Below are 26,300 nucleotides of genomic sequence, written 5' to 3'. Positions count from 1 at the left end.
AATAGAAGTTTTATAAACTAATAGTTTTAAATGCAGTATTTGAGTAAAATATATAGAAACTGAAATTTAGTAATTTTATAAAATTTAACTTCAACTGACTAAAAACAATAAATCTGTTTCTAATTGATTTAAGTTTTAGTGTCTTCGATTTTATTTGGCATTTACTTATAGTTTTGTTTTACCCCAGAGTTAGAGACACTTGAAATGTTCGCTAAAAACTTTCTGCTAAGTTACGACAAGTTTACATAAAATACTACTAAAATTTTTCAATAGAAGATTACGCAAAGCATGTTAATTTTTAACGGTCAACTACTAAAAAAAACAACAACACAAGTTTGGATAAATATAATTTATTATAATTGAAGACATCAAAATTAACTAAAATAAAAACTTAACCTATTTCGTTATAATAATAATTTGAACATTGTTTAAATTAGATAGTAGCATTTGTCTTACTCCAAAAAATAGATAGATTAACCAATCAAAATAAATACAAAAAAATATTATAGAACACTTTACTAAATCATGTTTTATAAGCCTAAAAGCAAAGGTCCAACTACACTAAATCAGAGGTAATTTATAACATAGTAACAAACTAAATAAAAAAAAATTTAAATTAAAACATTAAATGTTTTAAAACACTACTTTTGTTTCATTTTTAAAACCGCATATTTTCATATTATTTAAGTTAATTTATGTTAATGCGGCTGTATATTTCGAAAGGTGGCCAGTTTCCGGAGTCTCTGCTAGAAGTGGTTGCGGGATAGTAGAAGGAGAAAGTGCAGTTTGGCGGGGAGAAGCCTACGTCACAATGGCAGTGTTGCTTGCTGTTGCATACCTGCAAGTTAATATTTTTTGATGTTTTAATATTTTTTAAGATCCATATTAAAAGGTAACTTGCGATGACACAAACCTAAAATGTTTTTATTTTTTCATTGAGACAGATTTTAGTCGGAAAAAGAGTTGTTTTCAAAAGCTTAAAAAAAAATTTAAATGAATGAATCAGCTGCGTTTTGGGGAAATGAAGTTAGTTGGAAAAAAAACTTAGTGGGTAGTAACATTGTTAAAAGTAGTTATTTTAAAATAAAAATATGCGTATTAGCAAGACTGTTTAATAAATAGAAAATAAGCATTACAGTTGACTCAAAAAAAAAAACTCTTGTATGGAAATCTGTAAGTTTTTATTATAAGAAAGACTAACTTCTTTTTTTCAGCATTACTTTTTTTAACAATTTTTTTCAAATTAATTAAACTTAATTTTAAAATGATTTTTTTCTATTTAGAAATACAATAATCCACTAAGCCATTATTATATTTTATTATTTTTTTTGACACAAACAAAAATTGTTTAACTTACACCATGTCCATTACAGTAGCCACTACAACTTGATCGTGGAACACACTGTTGTTTGACACAATACTGAAAAAAAAATTAACAAGTTTGTTCAGTTAAAAAAACAAGCATACAAATCTTTAATAAGACTAGTATTAATTTTTGAACGGTAGTAAAAAAAAGTATTTATTATATCAATGAAGTTTGTTGTTTTGAAGATATCATAATAAGTAACTATAGTTTTTAGAGGGCTTTTTATTAAATAATAATCTATTTGCTTTTTTAACAACTAATATGTTTATTAAATAACAATAAGTAATAAACTAAGTTTAGCACAAATACTTTTAAAATAATATTTAGAAAATTATATATAAAGCTATGTTTTAAACCTTCTTTAAAAATTAAACTTTCAAGTAACTAGTACGGAGCTTATAGTTTTAGTAAATATTTTTGAAAATGTAAAACTGTTTGAAAAAATAAGTAGATTGACTACTTAACTACTTTAATCTATTTTTACACAGGTAAAGTTTTAGTTAATTTAAATCTAAAATACATACTAAACGCTTCTGAAAAACCAGCTACGATGCGTTCAAACTCAGTAGTGCTTAAATTTAAATATATATTCAAACTGAGATTTCTGATTTGATACCTTGTTGTCGCCGCAAGGGGTAAACTCAGGCACGAAACCTTCGGTTTGCTCCTCGTCAAAGATGCCACCCTGCTGGTAATAACCTCGCTTGATGCCGTTGTTGTCTTCACAGTCGACCCCACTGATCCTTATTTTGGTTTTGTCATGAATGTCTTGAAACTTTTTATAGCCGTATCCAGTGGTGTCGCACAACAGACTTCCACATATTTTGTTTCTACAGTTAGATTATTTATTATATTAACTTTTTCGATAATTGTCTTTTTACAACTGTTAGTTTTACATACAAAAAAACAAGGTGAGCCTTTTTTAGTTTTAAATTTAAGTAGTTACCTCCATATAGATTACCAAAAATTGTTGTTATCAGTATTTACAAGGACTTATTTGTAAACTAAATAGATTTCTTTATCTTAAATTACGTTGATGAAAATAATTTTGTAAATTAGTTAAGAACTACTTTAATGATATAAAAATAACTATGAAATATTATGTTTAAGTACACACTTTAAACAGATATGCGTACAGAACCAAAAGTGCGTACTCAAGATGTTCTGGTCTAAAATTTCATCCTACAACCCTAAACTAAACTCTAACTTACATAAAAAGAGAAATAAATATTAGTTTGCAGCAATATAATGTGAGAGCAGTCATGTGACCCATCTTAAAGTTTTAGAAGAAGCTAATTGCTTAATTATTGGTATAGTAGGTTTGTACTTCAGATTATTAATATTCACAGGTCAAACATTTTTTGTAATTGTTTTTTTTTTTGTATTATTTATTTGGCTTAAACATGCGTGCTAAAACGATAGATCACTGTAAACTTTTAAGGAATGCTTAAAAAAATCTAAATAAATTTTTAGAGTGTTACTTCCTGAAAACTACATGTATATATAATAAAATGCTTACTCTTCCGTGCATGGTATCATGCCTCTGAGACCTCTTATTCCGATCAATGAGGAGTTGTAGGGAGGCGCGTGACCACCGCAGTTACCTGATATCACTCCCAGCAGGTTGTTGTCGAAACACCTCTCATCCGCCTTCCTCGATTCTGAAATTAAATATTTAATTTAATGCTAAAATTTGATAAAACTTGTTTACGTGTAATAATTTAATTATAAGGTTTATTAGTTTTTATGTTGTGTTAGGTTTTTTCAGTGAATAAGACTGTTTAAAAAGTGTACTTGTAATAACAATGACTTATTCAACTTAAAAACTTCTTAAATGATTTTTAAGTTTTACCAGATTTGGATTAAGTTTCTATTTAAAAAAAATTTATGGTTATTTATTAAATTTAAATAATCAAAAATTACTTTTATACTATACCAACTTATCAGCCTTTGACTAATTGAAAAAAAAACTTGTACTAGAAGTATTAATAAAAATATACATAATAGTTTTCCAAACTTAAGCTTTTGTAAATTTTCTAAAATTTTGTATTAAATTCTAATAGTATTTGTTTTTTGCAATATACCATAGCGAATATTTTAACAAATTGATTATACTCTATTTTTTTATCGTTTAAATAACAACAAAGTTATTTTAAATCATGAAAACTCAAAGCCAATGTCGTAACTAATTGGTTTTTAAAAATGCATTTTAGTCATTGTGAACAGTATTAATTTATTCATTATAATGTATCATAAGTAGTAAATAAGTATATCTCTAGTGTTACTTACCATCACCGAAAAACTTTTTACACTTTTTATCAGCTGAGTCTCTTTTTCCGTTCATACAAAATTCGTTGCTTCCATCATTGATAAGATACCCATTTTCTTTGAAAACATTTTTTGGACACTAATAAAAATTTGTTATGACAGTTTCAATGTGTTAATTTATACAAAGTTATTGATTCACACAAACTAACAAATGCAAATTTAACACTTATGTATGGTAGTTGTGCTTAAAAAATATTTTCAAATCAAAATAAAAGTTTCAACCAACCCTAAAGGAGTTTCCAGGGCAGTATTCAGGAAGGTCACAGACCGGGTCTTTTGTGGGTCTGCATACAAAATCCTGCCTTCTGAATGTACATTTGGAGCAACATCTGCCTTTTGACGATTCGCACTGGGCTCCAGGATGCCACTTGCACTTATGGGGATTGCAGCATTTGCTGAAATTTAGTTTTTGTAAAACCATTTAGCATTTTTTGGAACAGTTTTTTTTTGTCGTTTTTCTTAGTTTTAGTACTACTTGCATAGAAAAACATATTGTTTTAACTTGATATGGGCTCCTATGAAAACTTTTTGTGTTGAAAATCTTTTTACCTTTTGCACTCGGAAGGTAGGCCACAATCACATTCTTCACCTTTTTCAACCAAATGGTTGCCACACTTTGGTTGAGTGATGAGCCTTACTTTCTTTTTTGGCGGTGTGGAGAAACAATTTGAATTTGTTTTCAACCTTTTCAAGTCTTTGAAAGCGTTTCTTGTGCAATTAGACCAATCGTAACTTGTTTTACTATCACTATAAAGTTTTTATTCAAGAAAAAATTAAAAATTAAAAGTTAGTTTAAACTAGTGATCTACCAAATCCAGTAGTTGGATACTAATTCGAAAATAATATTCGGATGTGGCAAAACCCTAATTTGAAAAATTAAAAAAATTTAGTGATCGCATCTGGTAGATCATTGAAATTACTTTACTCGTTTAATCTCTCCAAGTTATTGTTATATTTCTTAAAATATTCAAAATCAGTGGTCTTCATAGATGCTTGAAAAAATGGTCTTAGCGTATTATAGGGAAGTTATTAAACTTGTAATACAAAATACCGAAGAAAAAAAAATTTAAAGTAGATATTTTGAAAAAGATTTTGACTTACACTAAATACTCTTGAGTTTATTATAAGAAGGAAAAAAGTCTTAGGTGTATTTAAGGGGAGTATCAAAACTTGCACCAGATAATAAGGGAGACTTTTTAAAGTTACAAAGATCCAGATCCAGCCGGATCCTAATTTTCAAAAAAAACTCAGATACGGATCCAGTTGATCGCAAGTTTAAACTTAATACTTTTAAAACTTTATACTACAAACTAATTTGAAAGCTTCAAAAGTTTTTACGCTAATTTTTAGCTTCAGTGAGTCTAGGCACCATTTTTACGCATGCAAAATACAAAACATACTTAAAGTGCGCGTTCATTATGCACTGGCTTGAACCGGCGCACTGCTCACATTCTTCAGGGTTGTGCTCGAATCCGAGGTTGTGGCCGATCTCATGCGCAAGTGTGATTGACGTTGCGTAGTGGTCGTGTCTGTGGTACTGAAATTATTTTTTGTTGGTTATTCAATATTAGGCACACCTGATTTTTTTTCTGCTTGAAAGCAAAGAACCTATTTAACAAGAAGTTACCAAACTAAAGAAGTGGTGTTGTATATTATGGAAATTTGTTTAAAGGATAATCCTAAATATGCATTTATTACTTTGCACATTTCGGTATCGTTTACTTTCTGGAAATTAGAATTAGTTTAGGTTTAAAATGCAAGCTAATGTTTCAACAGTCAAAACTTTTAGTTTTAAAAAAAAGTGTTTTTTGCTATAAGGATATTGTTAAAAACAATTTTTTAACATAATTAACTTTCTTTTCAAATTAAATTGTATTTAAACTTCAAAAAAATGCACAATAAAATATAATTGTTTTACTTTAAAAAAAGTGCTTTTGAAGTATGTGAAAATATATAAATAAAGAACACTTTTATTTCATTGAAAAATTAATAAAATCATAATATCCAGTTTTAGATGTAATCTTTTTACGTATCCTGTACATCATAAAATGATATATTAATTAAATTTGGATTCAAATTTCTAGAAAAAAAAACGGGAATCTAATCTTTTAACTCTTTATAAAATCATTAATGTCAAACAAAAGGTTTTTTTGAATAAACTTTTCAGTTTTTCCCATAATAAATATCAATTAAGAGGAAGTAAAACAAAATAAAATTTATACATATTATCAAATATAGTCATGATATAATATTTTAAATATGTTCTTATTTCTCTACGCCTCCCACAAACAGACTAGTAATTTTTTTTTGTACAAATGTGTTTTGTCTCATAAACAATGCTTTTGGAAAATCATCTATTTGGTTGTACTTTCTTATAAATGTGCATTTACTATTCTTTTTTTGTATGTACATTTGTACAGTGCTTATTCACTTATCCGGACATGTTGGACAATGTTTTTCTGTAAACATATTCAGAAAAGCATTTTTCTGGATAAGTACAAAAAATTTTTTTATTCATAAAACAATGTAACTGCTGTATATTACGCAATGCATAATAAATGTTAAAGGCTCAGCTTCTTTATTTCTGCTTTAAAATTTTCAAACTTTTTTCACTTTTTCAAAATGTTTTACAAAGTCGACCTGCCTATGCTAAACTGCTCCATTATAAAAGACTTTGGCACATTGTTTTTTACCATTTTACAAACTTTTATTTTATTTTCAATACTAAGTGCAACTCGTTTTCTTTTTTTCTTTGATGTCTTGTTTATTTCTAAAACCTGTTATGTTGAGTGTTCCAAACTAATATAACTTATAAAAAAACAAAACAAATTGTCATGCACCTCATCTTAGACAAAAAGTTTTTAAATTAACAACTTTTATAATATAGTTTAAATTAAAAGTTAAACATAAAAGAACTGTTATTAAAATTCATTTTATATAAAAACTTAGAATTTAATAAATTATCAAAAAAAATTAAAGTTTTAAATAAAAAACTATTATAGTCGATTAATTATAAAATGTTTTGACCTTGGACTAAAACAAAAAAAAAATATTATAGAATACTATGATGTTTAGAAATACTTTTGCTAACTTTATTCTATGGTTAAAGATTATTTTCTTACATATTTAGATTAATTAGATAATTTCTTTTAATTAGTAGTTTATACTGTTTTTTTTATTTTACAAATTATCAATATAACTTTTTAAACTAAAAAAACTACAATGTAAGATAAGTATTATATAACAGTGATTACAGTAAATTTTACTGACCAAAAACATATACTGTTGTGTTGAAGTTCTAATATATAACATTTTTATAGTTTAATAAAAACAACCACTCTAATAAAAATACCCAGTATAAAGATTTAAAACGTTTAGTTCCTGTAAAAAACATTTTAGTAAGAAGAATTACCCTAACTACTCCTATTCCGGGACAAGACTTCAAGGCCGTTCCGTAAAGGGTTTCCTGGGCAAATGAATCTCCATACAACAGCATGGCTGATCGATACTTTTTATACTTTGGTTCACCTTTTATCGTCTTACTGAAGCGGTCATAAATCTACAAAATATCAGTGTAACAATATTGTACTATTATGAATATAATTAGTTATACTGAGAACTTTTACTTATTAGTTGTAAAAGACTAAAGTTAAGTTAAGCAGTTTCTGTTCAAAATGTTAATTGAAATTGATTACTTTCAGAAAAATTACATTGTAAACTTTAACTTATTTTAAACTAGTTTATTGTATTTACAAACACTAAAAATGTAATTAAACGGTGTTTATACTTTCAATAAACCTATATCTTTAAGGTGTGCAGACGATATATATAGAAGTTATTTTATTACACAGCTTTGAAAAAAAACTTTTTGAATTTAATTTTAGATAGTTTATTTTTAAGTAAAAATTATTTTTAGGGCTACTGACAATAAATTTGTTACAGGTTTTTTTACATAGTCTATACTGAAATAACTAAACTTTATATTCTACCTAGATTTGAAATATTAAAACTTTAAAAAAATTTTGTTTTGTTTTCTTATTTTTTACTAAATATGGTCAAATTTACGTTTCATTTTGTTACACTTTTAAACTTCAGTAAATATATGATAGTTATATTGTCATTTGTAAACGAACAGAACAAAAAGAAATTATACTTTATAGAACTATATACTAAATATAATTTCTTAAGGAGCTAATCTACAAACCAATTTAAAAGTTGCGTTGAAAAAACACTAAATATTATCATAAACTACATAAAATTTCTATGAAAGATACACCTTTTAAATAAGATAAGCTATTAATGCTCTGAACTAATGTTTTAAAGTACCTTGGTCATATTTTTTGAGCCTTCCAAGGCCAATGTTTTCTCTTTCAGCACGATCAACCTCCTCAGCATTATGACAATATTCAGTTCCAAATAATAACCTCCCACCCTGTTCACAATGTCGAGTATGCTGTTCTTCATTTCTTCTTTGTTTTTAGAAAATTTTTCAAGCTGTTACAGAATGCAAAACATATTAGAGTGCTGTTTTGAAACTTTTGACTTCTGTTTTTTAGACACAAATGGTATTAATCTCAGACTTCTAAGTCAAAGTCTTGAATTTTTACTAATAACTATTTTTAAGCAATGTAAAAAAAAAACGAAGATTGTTATTGAACGAAGAGTTGTATAAGAACTCTTAAAAATCACGATACTTTTGTTTAGTGAAATTAAAAGAGTTAAGCTATTGGCTAGAATTAAAACTAGAAAATATTAATAAATAATATTAATAGTTAAGAAATTAATCGTACAAGTACTAAATTTCAATTGTTATCATTTTATCATAATCTTTATGCAACTATGCAGTGCACAGTATTTAAGTTATAAATTATTTTACAGAAATCGGAAAGCTTGTAGAACATCAAAAGTTTTTCAGAATACTTTCTATGAGAAAAGAAGTGATTTTACTTTTATTATATACTTATTTTTAACAAACCAAAGTGCACAAAAATTTCTATTTTATTAATAAATGCTTATTTTTAAAAACTTAAGAACTCTTTCTATATTTTTTTCTTTTTTCTTTAAGTTTGTAATTGTAACTTTATAATTATTTGTCATAATAATACGTTTACAAAATAAAACAATAAAATATCCCGTTTGTTAAAAAAGTTTTAAAATGAGAAGTCAATTTTAAAGTTATAGAATAAAACTTAAAGTATCACATATCTTTTAAAAGAAACTACAACTGTAAAGTACAATTTTTTTTCATGTTGATATAGTAATTAATAAGTTACTGTTTTTTCTTCAACAGCAATAAGTAGCTGGACGAATTTCGCGTCACCGTAAAATGGGTTGCTTGCTTTTTTCAAACTTCTTCGTTGGCGAACGTTCTCTAAATGAAGTAAAGTTTTGATATTTCAAGGGTATGTGATCATTTACTAAGAATATTAAAAACCATGTTGTTTGAAAGAGACTTTGTATGCCATTTGCAAGTTTTTAACATAACGCTCTTTTGATAAGAAATAAATTTTTGGGTTTTATTTTTATTAACTTTTAAGGCAATACTACCTAGAAAGATTGTTTCTAGAACACATAAAGGATTTTTAAATGTAATTATGTGTAAATTTTTTGTTTAAAATTCACTTTAAAGTGGTTTTCATAGCATAAAATTAAGTAGGAGCGAGAGTTAGCCTTTAATAGTTTAAAAACAGTTTTTTTGGTTATCTATTTCAACTTGTTAGTATAGTAATAAAATCAGTGTTATTTTTACAACAATACTTATGTAAAAACTTTAAAATTAAATAAAAATAATCGCGAAAATATATTTCTTTACTTTATCAATTTATCTACTTTTTAGTTAGTAACAACAAATAAAGATAAAATTTATATATTCTTACTTTTATACTTATGGTAAAATAAAAATTTATAAAAACTACACAAAACAAAACTAGTTTTGATAACTTTAACTGTTTTTATGGTTTTCGTAAAAATAATAAACTGATTAAATAGCTATCAGACTAAAGTTAGATTCAGTAAAAATTATTAAAAGTCACTAAATATCAAAACAACTACTGTATGAAAAAAAGTAAACTAAAAAAAAACTTTTTTTTAAATGAGTATAACATTTTTAGTATACGTTTAAAATGGTAATTTAACTAACGCAGTCTTCTACTTAGACCAGTGGTTGGCTGCCTTTAAAAAAACGGGTTAACTTTTCTAGAAAAAGTTGCTCACGGGCTGAGATTAATAAGAAAAACACTCATGGCAGCAGTTTTTTTAATGATTATACTAACAGATAAAAATTACAGTTTAAAATCAAAAATCTCATAAAATAAGTAATAATAAAACACTATTAATTAATTACTGGTTTGAAATTTCAGAACCACATGTTAAGTTTCTGCAGAAAAAGTAATTTTTTCAAAGATATATTTTTAGCTAAAAACTACTTCGCTTTATTTTTGTAAACACACAAAATACATTCAAAGTTTTAGTATAAAATGTATATACTGACATTAACATAATTAGCAAACCTTTGTGCAACATTTCGTTAAAACTATGATGTTTTCGTTCAAAGTAATTATAATTTGTATCATTTAACTTTGAAATTATTTGCTGCCTCTCAGAATGAGAACCTAATGCATCAATTAGATAAAATCGGTCGTTCATTTTGATAGATCCACTAAAGTAAAAATATACATGATAAGCTGTGAGGCTATATTGTAAGCTTAAGTACAAAAACTAATATTATCTCAAATTTAAAATCACTTTTAAAACATTTTTTTTTTTCTCAATTTAAAAAACAATAATCGAGTACGATCTTAAATACAAACTACTAAAAATTTTTTTATTACAATACATAAAATTTTGTTCATATTTCTAACTTTCAAAAAAAATTGATTTAATTTTCTTTACTTAAACTTTTTATTAAAAAACTATAAGTACTTTGTTACATTGACGGGCCTTATCTAATCCAACTTATCATTGATTGAAAATAAATTGTGATAAAAAAAATGAAAATGTCATTATTAAGCTAAATAATTACACTATCTAATGAAAACTTGTTTTCTATTATATAAAATCAATTGCTAGGCAAAAATAAAGTTTTTTTAATAGATTTTTTTTAATATAATTTTAAATTTTCCATAAAACGTAATTTGTTATTTTTTCATAAAACTTTCAACAAACATATTTTGAGTTTTATTGTGAGTAAAACTTATATACTTTAAGTTTTTCAAATAAGATACTGTAAACTAGAAACAAAATACCTTATATAACCATCGCACGTATTTATTCTTAAAGAGGACTTTTCTAACCCATATACTGTACCAATGTAATAGCAATGGTTAATCTGTAAAAAAAATTAAAAATTTAATTTTCTTAGTATGTTTAAACATACATTTTGATAGTTTTATGTAACATTATAGATTTTTCTACAAATAATCGTATAAATTGATCTTATAAACTTTAAACAAATAAAGTAATATTAAAAATAAGTAACTAAAAACAAATTTGTTTTTTGTTTTTAAAAAAGTACCTTTATCATATCGTCATCAGTTTTATTGACAGCTTTTTCATCTTCGTCGATAGAATAAGAAAAATCTTTACTAATTAAGTTGTTATTGTGTGTGAGCTCCATTAAAAAGTCCTTTTTGGAATCTTCATGATGAACGCTGAATGATAAACTTTCATATTGCTTTGCACTGTCCTTAAAAATATATAGTTTTTTTTTTACTGATATTTTTTACAACTAAAATACCCACACTTCATTTTTTAATCATAACTAAACTATCATTAATGCGAAAAATATATTGTGACTTTAAATTTCTAACACCAGAAACCGCTTATATCAAAAATGATACAGCATAAAATATAAGCTACTTACTTCATAGTTAATTACATTAAACATTTTGTTAGAATCTATAACTGTTTTATAATATTACGATGTTAATAACAATGATTATATACTTGTCCATTTAAAACTTTGTTATGCAAACTAAGTTTCGGTCAAATACCTCGTCAGTGATTATATAAAAAATCTAAAAAGAACAATTAAATAAAAACAAGTATTTACTTAAAAAACAAAACAAATAAAACCTTATTCTTAAGGTTGAATTATGGTGAAGTTAAGTTTTTAAATCAAAATAATAATAAAAAATAAGGAGTTGAGATCTTTTTTTATTTGTTTTCAAAAAATCAATACATGCAATAACAATAATTATATCAAAAATGAAATATAAATTGTTCTATAAAACACACTTTAAAAATAATATTTCAAATTTAAAAAAAGCTTAAACTTAAAAAAGACATTATACATATGTAGACATTGTAGTAACTTAATCTATAATCTAAAAATTTATCAAGAGCAAACTTTGTACTTAAGAGCGTCGGTCCGGTAGTCATAGTTTCCATCAGGTAGCCACCTTTTGATCGTTATCGTTTCGTAATCGTTAAGCAGATTTTTAGAACCTAAATATTTAATAAGTACAAAAATACACTTGTTTAGAAGAAAAACAACTTAAAAGCAATAAGAAATTTGTCAGTTGTACTACACAAAAATAGTTTAATTCAAAGAATTTATAGGTTTAAAAGCTTTGATTATCTCTGTAAATATGAAATATGTAATAGTTAATGAACTTTACCGCAAGATCAACAACAACCGCATCCGAGACAACCTACAACCGGTTTCGTCCTAATTAGGACTCATCAGGAAGGCATAGTCGCGACAAACCGCTGTTGAGATCAAGCGGTTTTAAGTACGAAGTACAGAAACGACCGTTTGTGGGTAAAGTTGAAAAAATTGACACAGCTAAATCATTCACAGCCCAACGTCTTATACATTGTCGGCTTATTGTGAGATTATAGTCTGCGCTCGTTTGATGTTTTAACCAGTAGTTATTACGGCCATCATCAACTTAATAACTACTGATTATAAATATGAAAGGAGTATACTTTAGAATAAAATCTTAAGAGAAATAATAGTAAATAGAAAAAACTATGTCAACAACAACTTTCTAAATATTTAATCTTTTAAACACTTAGGCTTAAAACAAACAAAAAAAGGCTACGAGTTTAGACCATTTTAGGCTTAAAATTTGGTTTAAAATTTATGTTAAGGCTTATTTGTGATTTATGTACAATTTATTTAATACCAACATACGTCTAAACCTGGCTTTAAAATTCTTAACAAAAAAAAGCTCTTACGCCATATATCAACATAAAAGATTACAGGTACTTGAATTTAAAAGCGTTTCTGTTACTTTAGTTACAATGAAGTATGTGCCATAAAAAACTAAAACTAACTTAGTAATAAACCTTACAAATTTATTTCATGTTTGAGTTAAATGCTGTCAGCTGTAATAACTTTTTCTTAATGTAAAAACTTTCCCTATGCAACATATACTTTTTAACCAATTGTTCTAGTTATATAGATGTCTTTGCTCTTACATTTGTCATACAATTTTTTGGTTTTATGGTTATGAATATTTTAAAAACAATATTTTCTGCTTAGTTTAAAATTTTAGAGACTTAAACTTTATTAATTGGATTTGTTTCTTGTTTGTCAATTTTTTTTTAGCCTTGGGGCCGAATAGTTGTAAAACTGTATTCAAAAAACATAAAAAGCCTCTTGAGGCCACAATTATAATGAACTAGTCATTTAATAATGACTTATGTGTCTTTAAATCTAATTATGAGCCTATTTAAAAACAATTTTTTTTAATGATGTCGGCTGCCTAATTCCTATCTTCATGATCATCTTTTAAGCATAAGTATCTAACAGTTGTGTAAAAAAAAACTTTTATACTATAAACAGCAAGTTATTTAAAATTGTTCTTCCTTACTAAAGTATTTGAATAAATCATGTTTAATAAAGTTTGTATAAACTTAATTCATTAAAAAAAAACTTAAAAGTACAACTTGTACCATAAAGAACATTACTTACATTTTTAAATTAAAATAAAGTATTTGTTCATATAGAATAAGTTATGTTGAAAAATTATATAGGCATCAAAAATTTATTTTAGATCTTAAACTTAATGTACTTATAAAAGTACACAAAAATTACTAACTACAGTAAAAAATTGTTCTTATTTTAACTTGTAAGGTTTACTTCATATAGAATTGTCTTTCTATAGCAGGTTTTTAAAAACCGTCGCCAAAGAACCTTAGTGTATATACAAATTTTAGTCCTTATTTTCTATTTCCAATTTTTTGTAAATTATTCTTAAACCTCTGTCTAAAATATGTTTAGATTAAATATAAAATAGATCGTGCATATTATTAATATTCAACATTTTAATCACTTTTTCCTTATATTTTCGGTAGTAAAAATTAAATATAAAGTAACTTTTAAATAAATTGCTGCTAGTATATTAACTCAAACAATAATTAAATTTTAAAACTTTAAAAACAGAAGTCAATGAACTTTTAGCGATAGCTTGTTTATTTTTTTAAGTTAATTGTGGTACTGGCTTTAAAATGTTTAAAAATTTAGCTATGTTGTTTATTTAATAACAAAAAAAAGTGCTCATAAAATTTGGTCCAATGACCTGGTGTAAGGAAAAACCTTTCGGTTATTGAGTCATACAACACAGTTACCTTTTAACATCATGTCCAGGACAAACTTATATTATTTATTATAACTTATAAACTTATTTCAACATTTAATTCTGTTTCTATGTCATGCTTAATTCTGTTAACTTCTAAATAAAGTTTTTACACTTTAGATTTTTGCTTTATACTTTTATAATAAAATTGAGCTAAAAAAATTTTATATTATTATACTTCAATACTATTTATTTGTTATCGAACATTTAAATATATTTTTCCATGCAGCGGTTATTTTGTTATGAAGAAATAAGCTTGTTTATCATGCTAAAAACAATGTTGGATAGTGTTAAAAGAGTTATATGTTTTGATAGTATATAAAAAACTTACAGAAACTACTTTTCAAATTATAGCAATAAAATATAAGACAAGTTAGATAATATAAAATAAATTAAAAGTCATATTTATGCTTTTCTAAATACGTAGTACAGATTTACCCTTATCTAAAACTTTTTAAGGCGTTTAGACTTTATAGTGTTTAGTCTACTAACAAATTAACGCCACTTTGGAAACACAAATTATGAAAAACGTTATTAGAACCAATCAAGCAAAAAAATTTTCAAATGAGTACTTTTTGTGGCGTGTTACGTTCAACAACATCGTGACTGATTTGTATCAAATATATATTACTTCAATTAAAAATTCCAGATCTCTATCTTTTTCATAAGAACTAAAGACTAATTTTACTTAAATATAAATTGGCAAAAAAATATTAAAACTATTTTAAAAGACTTTTAACATTAAAAAAAATATCTTAGATGTAAAAAAAAAGAATTGTTAGTGTTGTTACACATCTATTTATTAAAAATTATAAAAATATTTTCGGGTTTTTGAGTGGTAAATAATAAATTCTTTCTAATTAGTTTAAGTTTAATAAAAGGGTTGATCACACCAATTCGGTCATCAGACCACAAGCCTTCGGTAGACTGAGACTGTTTACGTCCTTATTTGGACTCATCAGTCTTTCACAACCAAAAAACTTGCTATCGTCAATCTACAAACAGTTTATCATGATTTTATTGATCATTGACGTCAGCATTGTCTTAGGCCGGGCAACGTTCAATACATTATCCACTAGGCAAGACAGCGGTTACAATCGTATTAAATAAATTTCAACAAAAACATTGGCGAAAGTCTGCAGAAGAGAAGCATAGAATTTCGTATGCCGTGAGACAAGCTCAAGTTTTGATCATTACTAATGGCATTCAAAAGTCCAGGCTTCTACTCAGCTGACTTTCCCCGATGATTTTTTTGATAAGTTTAAGTTAAGGTTTAGTTAAAGTTGTTTTGTAACCTAAAACAAAATCAACTTCTTCGGAGCTATAACCCTTCTAAAACCCATTACACAACTGTTTTAAATTCATCCAAAAGTAATTATTTAAATAAGTAACCTGATTCTTTAATTAATTATCAAAAAAATTAAGTTCTTTAAAAGTTTGTTATGTTGCTTAATTAAGTAGCAGATTTACTAGTTGTTACTTAGCTAAAGTAAAAAATATGAAGAGAAAAAAAAAAAACATTCAGCATAAAGTTTTTTCCATTTACTTGCTCTGAACTTGAAAGATCCTTTATGTCTTAGAAAGAAATAAAAAAGTAAATACTAACAACTTCGGTCAATGTTACGTGTGGAGACGGGAACTGCTTAGTTCCAACCCGCGCACAATTACCACCTAATTCAAATCCCTACCGAACGAATCCCACCCGAATCATTTCCCGCCCAATCAATTTTGCACGTCACCTTTACACAGCTTCACTTTTGCACAGAGAGTTATTTTTGTTTAGTGTCATTTTGCATAGGTGTCATTTTTCCACAAAGTATTAATTTTTTATGATTGCACTTTGCACAAAGCGTTCATTTTGCATGGCATCAAGTTTTTACAGGTGCGAAGTTTTGCGCCAGTCGTCACTTTTGCATGGCTGATTTTTTTTTTCAAAAATTTGATAAAACTAAATTGAAAAAATTTATCTAAACACATTTCTAAAAAAAAATTAAAATTAAAATTGTATTAGATGTAAATTTTACCTGTATAAACATAAATTATGTATTGATACAAACCTAAACTTGAATAAAAACTAAAATGACGTAAATTAGAATAAAACTAAATATACCTAAAAGCTAACTTAAACTATTTTATTTTAAGTAGAGTAAAAAATATATACTAAAATTTATTATTATAAAAATACGGACGATTCAGAAAACAAATTATTTAATTTAAGTTTTGTTTTTTTGGACTAAATTTTCTATTTTTATTTAGATATTCATTGTTTTTGTTTTACCAAGTCAGAATATCCACACTTAATTATACGCTGTTAAATCAACAACTTTTTCAGAAAAGAGTCTTATAACATTATAATTTTTCAAGACAAGTTAAATGCTAAAAATAAAAGGAATACAATTGTTTATTTTACTTTGAATTTAAACTACAAAATTTATACCATATTTTAAACTTAGTTTAAATTTTTATTTTAAGATTCCTTCTTGCTAAAAAAAATCTAAAAATAGATAATTATTTTTAATAGTTTTAGCTTATTATTTAAAATGTTTTTTTTATGTGTTTAAGCATGAATAGTTTAAAAGTTACATCGACTTTCATGTAAAACAAAAAAAAACTATAAGGCAAACAAGAACAAGAATCAGTACATACATTCTACAACAAATAACTTCTAAGTTGTACGATAAACTGAGCTTGTAAGACATAAAGTTATTATGGTAGAAATATATAATAGTATTTACACACCAGTCTTGGTAAAATTTGTGTGACAAAATAGTAATTTATTGCTTAAAACTGCACCTACACACAATACGGGGCAAACAGTTATAAATTAGAATACTTTAAAGTATTTTTTAAACTAAACCTCTATGTTAAAATACTAACATGCACTAATAGTTTTAAATAAAAATTTGTTAAGTGCATTAGCATACAAGTTTAAGCAAATTTTTAAGCTGTAATTATAAGTTAAACATTTGAAAAAAATAAAGATTACTAAAACTACTATACTATTAATCTAGCTAAAAATACATAAAACTATCGAACTGCTGTTTAACTTTAAAAAAAAAGTTTTCAATTAGAAAGTCTTTTAAAGACTTTTCGAGTATGTAAATTTAACTTAAAACAATGTAGTTTAATATCATTGTCAAAAATCCTGGTTCGTGCGTGTTTTTGAGCGTCTATGTATTCTTGACTTTAAACCAAGTCAAATTCATCTTTTCATTAACTTCTATTGAACAAATTATACAAGCAAAGATTTTTTGATTTTTTTATAATAATTTTAAATATTTGACTTGAAAATAAACTCTTATTATCAGTAAACATTTTTTCTAAGTTTAGTTTTAGGTTAAGCTTATTTTAACTTTAATATACTTTAAACTAAGTAAATTAAATATTTTGTTTAATGGAAACTAAAATATAGTTTTATATTTATTTGATTTTTTAAGGTTTATAAATTTGTATTTAATTTAGTTTAATTTATTCTAAATATAGTTTTGTATTGATAAAGTTTAAAACTGTGCAAAAATGTCATCTGTACAAAAGTGACTCATGCAAAAGTGGATACTCGTTCAAAAGTGACGCTTCGTGCAAAAATGAAACCCGTATAAAAATTACGTGCAAAAAAAAGATCTTGGCAAAAATGACGAACAACTTAGGTGGGAATTGACCGGATGGGATTTGATGTAGGTGAGAATTTATCGGATAGGATTAGAATCGGGTGGGACTTGACCTGATGGGAATTTGTTCGTGCGGGAAATGTTAAATGTTATTACACCGTGGAGAAAAACCTTTCGGTCATTGAAGAAAGTCTACTGAGTCAATATACTTTTGTTGTTGCAAGTTATTAAAGTGATCCATCGTATTTTTTGGTTATATTTTATGTTAAGCAAAGTACAAATACATCCGTTTGTTCGCTTTAAATGGTTAAAAGACCTTTAAAGGCATTAAACTTTTTAGCATAAATAGCTGTTATAAAAATTTAATATTTATCTAGCTACTTTTTATATAAATCTTAGTTTTTTATATTAATATTTTAAAGATTTTTAATCTTACCTGATTACAGCTATTTAAAGCAGAAAAAACACTTTGAGTTACTAAAAAAAAATATGACTTTTTTAAACTTGGAAAAATAAAAATTAAAGGAGAATTTTTCGAACATAGTATATTACTTAAGTTTGAAGTTCAACTTTTTATCTAAGTTTTAATAATTTTAAATAAACACTATTTAATTACAAGTTTTTGATAAATAATTAAAAAAGCTCAAAAAGTTTTACTATTTATATTTTATTAATTATTTCATTTAAACAAAATTAAAGCTGAGTCTTCTGAACACTTAAAAAAGTCTTAGTGGTGAGTCTGAAATTTTGTATCAAGTTCAAAAAATTCTGAGTTAGCAAGAGGAGCTTACCTGAGTGACAATCCTGAGAGTATGACATTATGATGTCTCAAAGCATTCTTGTATGAAACTCTATTTATTGGCCATAATATAGAATTTTTTTATTTACTATTGTTCAAGAAAATTAAACTATATTTTTCATTGAACGACAAAAGGACAAAAAAACTGCGCTCAAAATATTTAATCTTAGGACCTGGTGCACGAAAAGACCTTTCGGTTATCGAGATAAACCTGCGTTAACATCGACTATTCACATTATTATTTAGTAGTATCAATAGTTTGTAATACTGTTTAGTAATGTTTTTTTTAAATATAACTACTTTTTAAAAACAATACAACTTTGAAATAGAATATAAAAACGCATAAGTTAAACGCTTAAAATTTTAGACTAAAACTATTTAAAAATACTGATAACTACTTGACAAGTGTTTTTGTATTTTCCTTTGTTTTAAATTCTTTAGATAAAAATGGTTATTTTTAAAACAAAGGTACAAACTAGCAAAACTAATTTACAGTAGAGACAATGCTAACTTAATAATACTTTTTAGTAATTCTGTATTTGAACTTGTATATGCATGTGGTGTAGAGCAACAAAAAGCAAACCTTTTTTATAAGAATTTTTGTTTTGTAACCTAAACCTTACTAACTTAAAGCTAAAACCGTTATTATTGATACAACAGATTTGTTAACTACACTTCAGTCGAATTTAATACTAGCTACAGTAAATGTATATAAAGTAGTTTATTTAAATGTTTACCATTAATTTTACTCGTATCAAAACAGTTTTATGATATAGCTTGTGTTGACTACTCTGGTCAAAAGTTTCTTTTTCATTTGAGTATTCATGTTTGATATCTAACAACGGTATACCAAAGCAAGTGTTTAAAACTCGTATAAATCAAAAAATCAAAAACTATTCTTAAATGTTTTTTTTTAACGTAATTTAATAAACGAGTACTTTTTCAACAATTAGTTAAAAACAATTTTACTTCCAGTAGAATCGTAAAGTTACAGTTAATAATTTTAAAAACCGACTTACCTCCCTCGTTTCCTTCAGTTGAATGCGAAAAAGATAGAAGAAATAACAAACAGAAAAACCTTACTACCATATTGCCTGTTATTAAAAAATATTAATTGACCCTTTTAAAGTTTTAACATCGATTGCATAAAAATAAATGTAAATAATTGAATAATATTTATGTTCAAAATATTTTTTAAAATAAAACTTTAGTTTTCTTTAATCTAAGAAACAAAGTTTTTTTTGAATTTTTTATTTGTATACTTTCTTATATAGTCAAAACTGTTTCGCAATATTCTCTGTCAAAACTTTGTTATAAAAAACATATAGATTTGAATAAAAAACACAAAGGTTATAACTTTTGTTCGTTAGTTTTGTTTGAAAATAAGAAACGATTGTTATTAAATTTTTTTGTTCATAGTTTGTTCTATTCCTTAAATTTAAGGCTACTAAACAAAGTAAAATTTAATTATCTAATTTTTATTTAAAGTTACTTAATCAATTCTTAAGTATCGTTATAGATATTCAAAAATTAAAATTAAAATTAATGTTTATATAATCAAAATGCTTAAGTAGTCGTCTTTTAATAGACTATATAGCTAATTTAAAGCAACTTTTCCTAATAACTGTTAAATAACCCCTATAAAAAAGTATCTATTACAAGTAAGTTTGTAAGAAAAAAATAAAAATACTACTTTTTATTATGAAAACTTTAACTACGATTTATGAAACTTTTTAGTTTTTGTCGCTTACATTTAGCTATAAAAATACTGACAGTGTATTAAAAAGTTTAAGTGAATTTATACTTTTGTCTGTTACAAAACTTATTATTAAGAAACGTATACAAAATACCGTCATTATTCAAAACAATGCTTTAAAAAAACTAATTTTCCTTGTTTGTTTTTCTTAATTTACTTAGATTTAAATAACATTGTTGTTCTCTAAAACCTTTTTTAAATGATGTCTGAAAGTATTAGTATAAAAACTAATTATTTATAAAATTCACAATATGGTTTTTGAGAATCTTTGTAACTAATTAGTAAACAACTTTGAAAATAAGATTAGTAATAAAAGTAGGTAACAAATTTGAAATCACTTATTTTTTTATTTCATTTGATTTCGCAATTTCAGTAAAAACACAATTTTGTCGAGAAGCTTTAAAAACAATAAATTTCAACCGGACGTTATAAAAAAACTTTTTAAAATCTGTTTCAGCTTATAATGATCTGGATTCTGGCTTGTAACAAAATTTTGTAAGGTTAAATTCTATAAACATAGAAAACACACATAAGGAACATTTATTTAGCATACCTTGTTAACTATGCTTAAAAAAGGTCAAAAACAATATTTCATAATTTTATTTACTCACTTTGATTTAAAACATCAAAAACTTGTTTACAATTTATTTAGCATTTGCAAAAGTTTAAACAAAATGTACGACTCGATGACCAAGAGGTCTTTTCGTACACCCAGGTTCTTATATCAAAACTGTTTGGATCATTTTCGTTTTTTTTTTTACTTTTGTTACGATAAATAAAATAATTTTCAACTTAAATTTTTAGACTTTTTAATTTTTGATCATGTTTATTTATAGAGAACTTCTAGAAAAACTTTACTTACTTTAGCAAGAGTTTATTCTTGTTAAAATAAAAATCGCGTGATTATTTTAAATTTTAATAGAGTATTCAAAATGTTATTATTTTTAAAAATCTTGCTGTCTATCTTTATTCAGTTAACTTGTAATGTGTGGACGTTTTACTATCAATAACGAAAATTTTATTCCAACTTGACGAATTGCTAATACTTTAATCCAGGGATTCATACATTATATAATAAGTACCAGATAGAGCTTCAAAAACAAAATATTTTGAGATCTAATGTATTTAAGTAACTAAAAAAAGTTTAAAATTAAAAAATGCATGAAATAGTCAAGTAGTCATAATTTAAAGCATCCATAAAGTTAGTAATGTTTAAGTTAAAAACTAAACCAATGGCAAACTTAAATACACTTATCTATTTGGTTTTTTATTTGTCAATTTTTCTTAATAAAGTTTTAGTACTGGAAGTTTTATACAAAAACTTCAGACAGAAATTATTCAAAAAAGTTTTATTGAGGAAACACGTGCGATATATATTTCGGCTAGCCCTTTCCAACACTACTGTTAGCAGCTAAATTGAAATTTTGAGCAAGTAAACAATTTTAAGTTACATCAGCAATACACATTTAATAGAAATAATCAACGTTAATTAGAAACAGATTTACAACTTATAACTGCATAATAGATACAATAATAGTAAATTATTAATTTAACTATAGCTTAGCATTAATATATAGATAAATAAGTAAAAATAAACTAATGTAAAACCAAGTACATAAAGTAAACAAGTATTTATAACAATTTACAGAGATTAGATTTATGAACTCACTGTTGTTTACATAAGTTAGGTCTAATCGTTTTTATAAATAAAGCTTCAAAAACTTTAATGTATACTGCTTTATTTAAACTTTAAAAACAATTCTCATAGTGATTCTTTGAAAACTCATAGTTTTTAGTAATTTTTCATCAAACGCATATCACCTATACGATGGTATCCAACCAACTTCTAAGGGCTTTTGGTATTTGATGGTCTCTTCTAAAACTTAAATTTTGGGAAGTGCTGCTCAGATGTACTTGCTCAATTGTTTTCTAAATTCAATTAGAATACAAAATGTTGTTTAGCAAACTGGTCCTACCCACAGGTAATAAATTGCCGAACACAGCTTAATAAAGTTGTAATCTTGAAGGCGTACATTGCGTCATGTATTTTTAATTAGGCAAACCAAGAGTTTATATTTAAAAAGAATTATACTTTTATTAAGTATTCTAATTATATTTAAAACATATATCTTTGTTAGATAAAATATTTCTTTCTGCAAATTGTTTTATTATTATTAGAAATACGATAAGTTTATAACTACCACCGAAAAAATTAAAAGTAAAACTGTGTTTGCATTAAATGTTCGTATATTTCTTTTAATAGTTTAATAAATAATCAGATTATATTATAATAGTAATAATCAAAGACTTTTTTTTACTTATTTCTTAGTAATAACTGTATGGATATATTATTTATTTTTTTTTACGCAAGATTAAAATCTTTTTTAATCTATAAGTGGTATAGGATTTTTATTTCGAGTATAGTAAAATTCGCAAAAGTTTATAATACTTTGTTTATTTATGATAAAAAGTTTCGAGGTATTTTAATGAAATATATTTTAAAGCTGTAAACGTTTTTAGTATTATCATAATAAAACTAAAACAAAACCTGTAGTTCTCGCAATACACACCTTCTGGCGATTGAATGGTAAACAACAACTTTTTATACTGCTCTGATCAATTCTGTATGTATTTTTTCATATTAGAATAAAAATTTTTGTAGTTAAATTTTCTTTATTTTATTAAATAATTCCTTAGTATAAAACAATAAAACTAAGCAGTTATACCTAAACAGATAATTTTAATGCATTAAGTTTCGTTTTGTTTGTTTATGTGTAATTCTCAAATGTGTGTGAAATAAAATTAAGTAAAAGAAGGTTCTTCAAAACATTATGCTATTACTTGTATACTGAAGACAATTAACCTAATTCTTTAAAGTACAATTAATTTTATATTTTACTAAGTTTTGAAAAAATAACTTATAAATAAATATAAAACTTACAGATTAAAATAAATACGAAGGAATTTTTATTAAAAAGTTTTATAAGTAGCTGACAGCATTTATAAAACTATAAGTTAACATAATAGTTTATGCCTTCTTGATGAATCCTAGTAATGACAAAACTGGTCGTAAGTCTTTTCGGATGCTGTTGTTGTTGGTCGTGTGGCGAAGTTTATTATTTATTACTAATGGCGCGAAACATCTCAACTTTGTTGATAATGGCTGAAATAAATATTGGTCTAGAACGGGATTTCCCAAACTCATGTACTAAATCGCACCATTTTCGGAAATTTGGAAAAAATCGTCCCCTATGATTTTATTCAGTATTTTTCCTCTTGAGTACGCACTTTTGAGCTTTTTTCAAAGTAATTTACAGGACTTGAGAAAATAATTTGCAGATATTTTATTATAAGCCTGGTAAAGTGTTTTAAAATACATAATTAACAAAAAGCCCTATGTATTCTGTAATCAATTCTGTCCAAATATAAATTGTTTTAAAACTAATGAACCCTTTAGGTTAGTGGTGGACATCTTTTTATGTCAGCAGATCATATTTACTAAAAAATCCTTTATCGTGTCGACTTGTTAAAAAAATGTACTTGCGGGCTGCGTTATTTAAAAAACTAACATATAAGAAATTTTAAAACTCGAGCAAAATTGTAATAAATTTATCTAGTACTATTGTGATCTAGGAAGTGCTATTGTCAACTGAAAACCAATTTGAATACGTATTTCAAAATACTAAGTTAAAAAAAACTAAAGTTTATTTGTTTTGCACAAGTCGTTTTCACGTTAATTAGCGGGCCTAAATTTGACTTGATCTGGACCGTACGTTACCCATCTGAAATCTTAACTGAAACCTGACATTATAACAATCTCTGATATAACGAATTTCGGACATTTAGTAGTTAATGCTAAGTAACTTATTTAAGCCGAACAATTTACTTAAATTACTATGATTATCAAATACTTATAATAAAAACATACTTGCATATACCTTACCTTCGAACGGGTTAAAGTTGTACGAAAACAAAATTTTACGAGGTTACTAAATTGCACAAGGGGACTAAATTGCACGAAAACAAAATTTCACGAGTGCACAAAATTACACGAAGATACTTTTGCACGAAGACAAATTTGCACGAGGGAACAAAATTGCACGAAGACAGTTTTGCACCAAGGGTCAATTTTGCACGAGTTACATTTTTGCACAAGAGTAAAAAAAGACAAATAAAAGATAAATTTAAAAAAAAACAAAAAAAACTAAATTAAAATAATTATTATTAAAATTAGTAAACAAATTATAGAAAAAAAAATTCAACCCGTGCAAAAATGTCTCCGTGCAATTCTATCCTCTGTGTAAAAGTATGTTCATGCAATTTTGTACGCTTGTGCAAATTTTACAGCTACCCACACAACCTATACTTAAAATACTTGATTATCGTGTGAGTAAATGATAATTGAAAGTTACAATAAATGATAATTTAGCAGTGCAAGCTCAAAAACAAAATATTGATTTCAAATCATAACTTACAAAATATATCTTAGATAATTGCAACAACTTTTTTATTCCATTAAAAAATCGACTGTAATATAGTTAAGTTTTTTAGTCTAACTAAGTGAATTTTCAAAAAACAATTGAAAATACCTTAATTAAATTTTATAGTAGATAACATAAATTTTTACTAACAACTTATGACCCCGAATAGCATATATGTCAGGTTATGAAATGGTGAGAGGGATTCCATTCATCTATGACTTATGTAGTTTTTAAATGAGAAAAGATATGAATAAAAATATGTAATTTACTTAAAAGTAGTAGTCCTAAGCACTTTAATTTTTTTTATGTAATTTACGTAAACAAAATAGACTTTTTTTGTTTAAGTTTTACCTCCGGGTCAAATTTTCAATAGCAAGCTACAATTAGTAAAATAGCAAGATAAAAGTTAAAAATACCATGACTGCCAAAATTTTAAAATCGCCCCTTTACTAGATATTTCCCCGGACTTACTAAAATCACCCCCAGGGGGGCGGTACCACCCACTTTCGGAAACCTTGGTCTAGAATGTCTCTAATTGGTTTAAATTTTTCTCAATTTATATGAATTTTAAAGAAAATTTATTAATAACTTTGTTCTTGTTTTTGCTTGAAATTATTTTAAACAAGAATGTTTTTTAATTCTAAAATCAAGTATTTTTAGTTACAGTAACTGAAAATTTCATTACTAAAATATTAGTTACTAAAATTGAAAAATCTTTAATAATAATATATTATAAGTCTATAAACATAATACATCAATATAAACAGTATAACCACAACATGCTTTTTTTAAACAGTTAAAAATCACAAAATTAAAAATTTCAATTAATAGTTAGTAAAAGTTCTCTAATAATGTTTAAATATGTTTGTCAAAGATGATAATTTAAATTTTAAGGTATAGTTAAGCAGTAACTTATGGAAAACTCATATAGTAAAAAAGCTTTTGAAATACTAAAAAAGCATAAAAAACAAGGAATAAAGTTTTTGAGGAAAACAGAGCTCAAAGAAAAGGTCAACTTCGGCTTAAATACTTAACGTTAACGCATAGCGATTTCATGCAAGGAGAAATAGGAAACTGTGGATTCGTTGCAGCAATAGCCTCTTAATTAACACAATCGGAATTTTTCACAGAAGTTGCTCCGAAAATGTGTGGTACAAGTGAAGGCATGAAATTTCAGTTCAGCGTGTTTTATGAATGAGGTTCATCTACAGTGACTACTAATAATGTATTAATATTTGACGAAGACAACTTTTTAGTTTACGCAAGGTCAAGAGAGGCTGTATTTCATTTATCCTGAAGTGTTAAAAGAATTTGATTCTACGCCATCGTGCTGGGGCAACTTAAGTACATAAAAGTATTGTCTCAAACTTATAGCAACT

General features: G+C 25.6%; 1 protein-coding gene across 1 annotated transcript; it reads right to left on the bottom strand.

The window, feature by feature from the left end:
• Positions 1-651: 651 nt before the first annotated feature.
• On the bottom strand, positions 652-18,704 carry LOC145838809 (zinc metalloproteinase-disintegrin-like daborhagin-K). Its single transcript, XM_082946436.1, has 16 exons — positions 18,677-18,704; positions 12,042-12,139; positions 11,208-11,378; positions 10,939-11,021; positions 10,204-10,352; positions 8,968-9,065; positions 8,021-8,188; positions 7,107-7,253; positions 5,095-5,231; positions 4,244-4,441; positions 3,921-4,089; positions 3,656-3,773; positions 2,886-3,027; positions 1,983-2,196; positions 1,358-1,420; positions 652-838 (listed from the first exon to the last, which is right to left on the bottom strand). The coding sequence occupies exons 1-16, from the start codon at positions 18,702-18,704 to the stop codon at positions 689-691; spliced, it is 2,133 nt and encodes a 710-aa protein (XP_082802562.1). The 3' UTR covers positions 652-688.
• Positions 18,705-26,300: the final 7,596 nt, after the last annotated feature.

Source organism: Thalia democratica, chromosome 1 (genome assembly GCF_965202585.1).
Source record: "Thalia democratica chromosome 1, ktThaDemo2.hap1.1, whole genome shotgun sequence".
NCBI classification, from domain to species: Eukaryota; Metazoa; Chordata; class Thaliacea; order Salpida; family Salpidae; genus Thalia; species Thalia democratica.
The sequence above is the reverse complement of the archived record's forward strand: the minus strand, read 5'-3'. Positions and strand labels throughout refer to the sequence as shown.

Coding starts and splice junctions, on each gene's coding strand:
- LOC145838809 (XM_082946436.1), bottom strand. CDS start 18,704: ATGTCATACTCTCAGGATTGTCACTCAG. Junction 5,232..7,106: donor CCGGAATAGGAGTAGTTAGG/GTAATTCTTCTT, acceptor AAATAATTTCAG/TACCACAGACACGACCACTA. Junction 1,421..1,982: donor CCCCTTGCGGCGACAACAAG/GTATCAAATCAG, acceptor TTTTTTTTTCAG/TATTGTGTCAAACAACAGTG.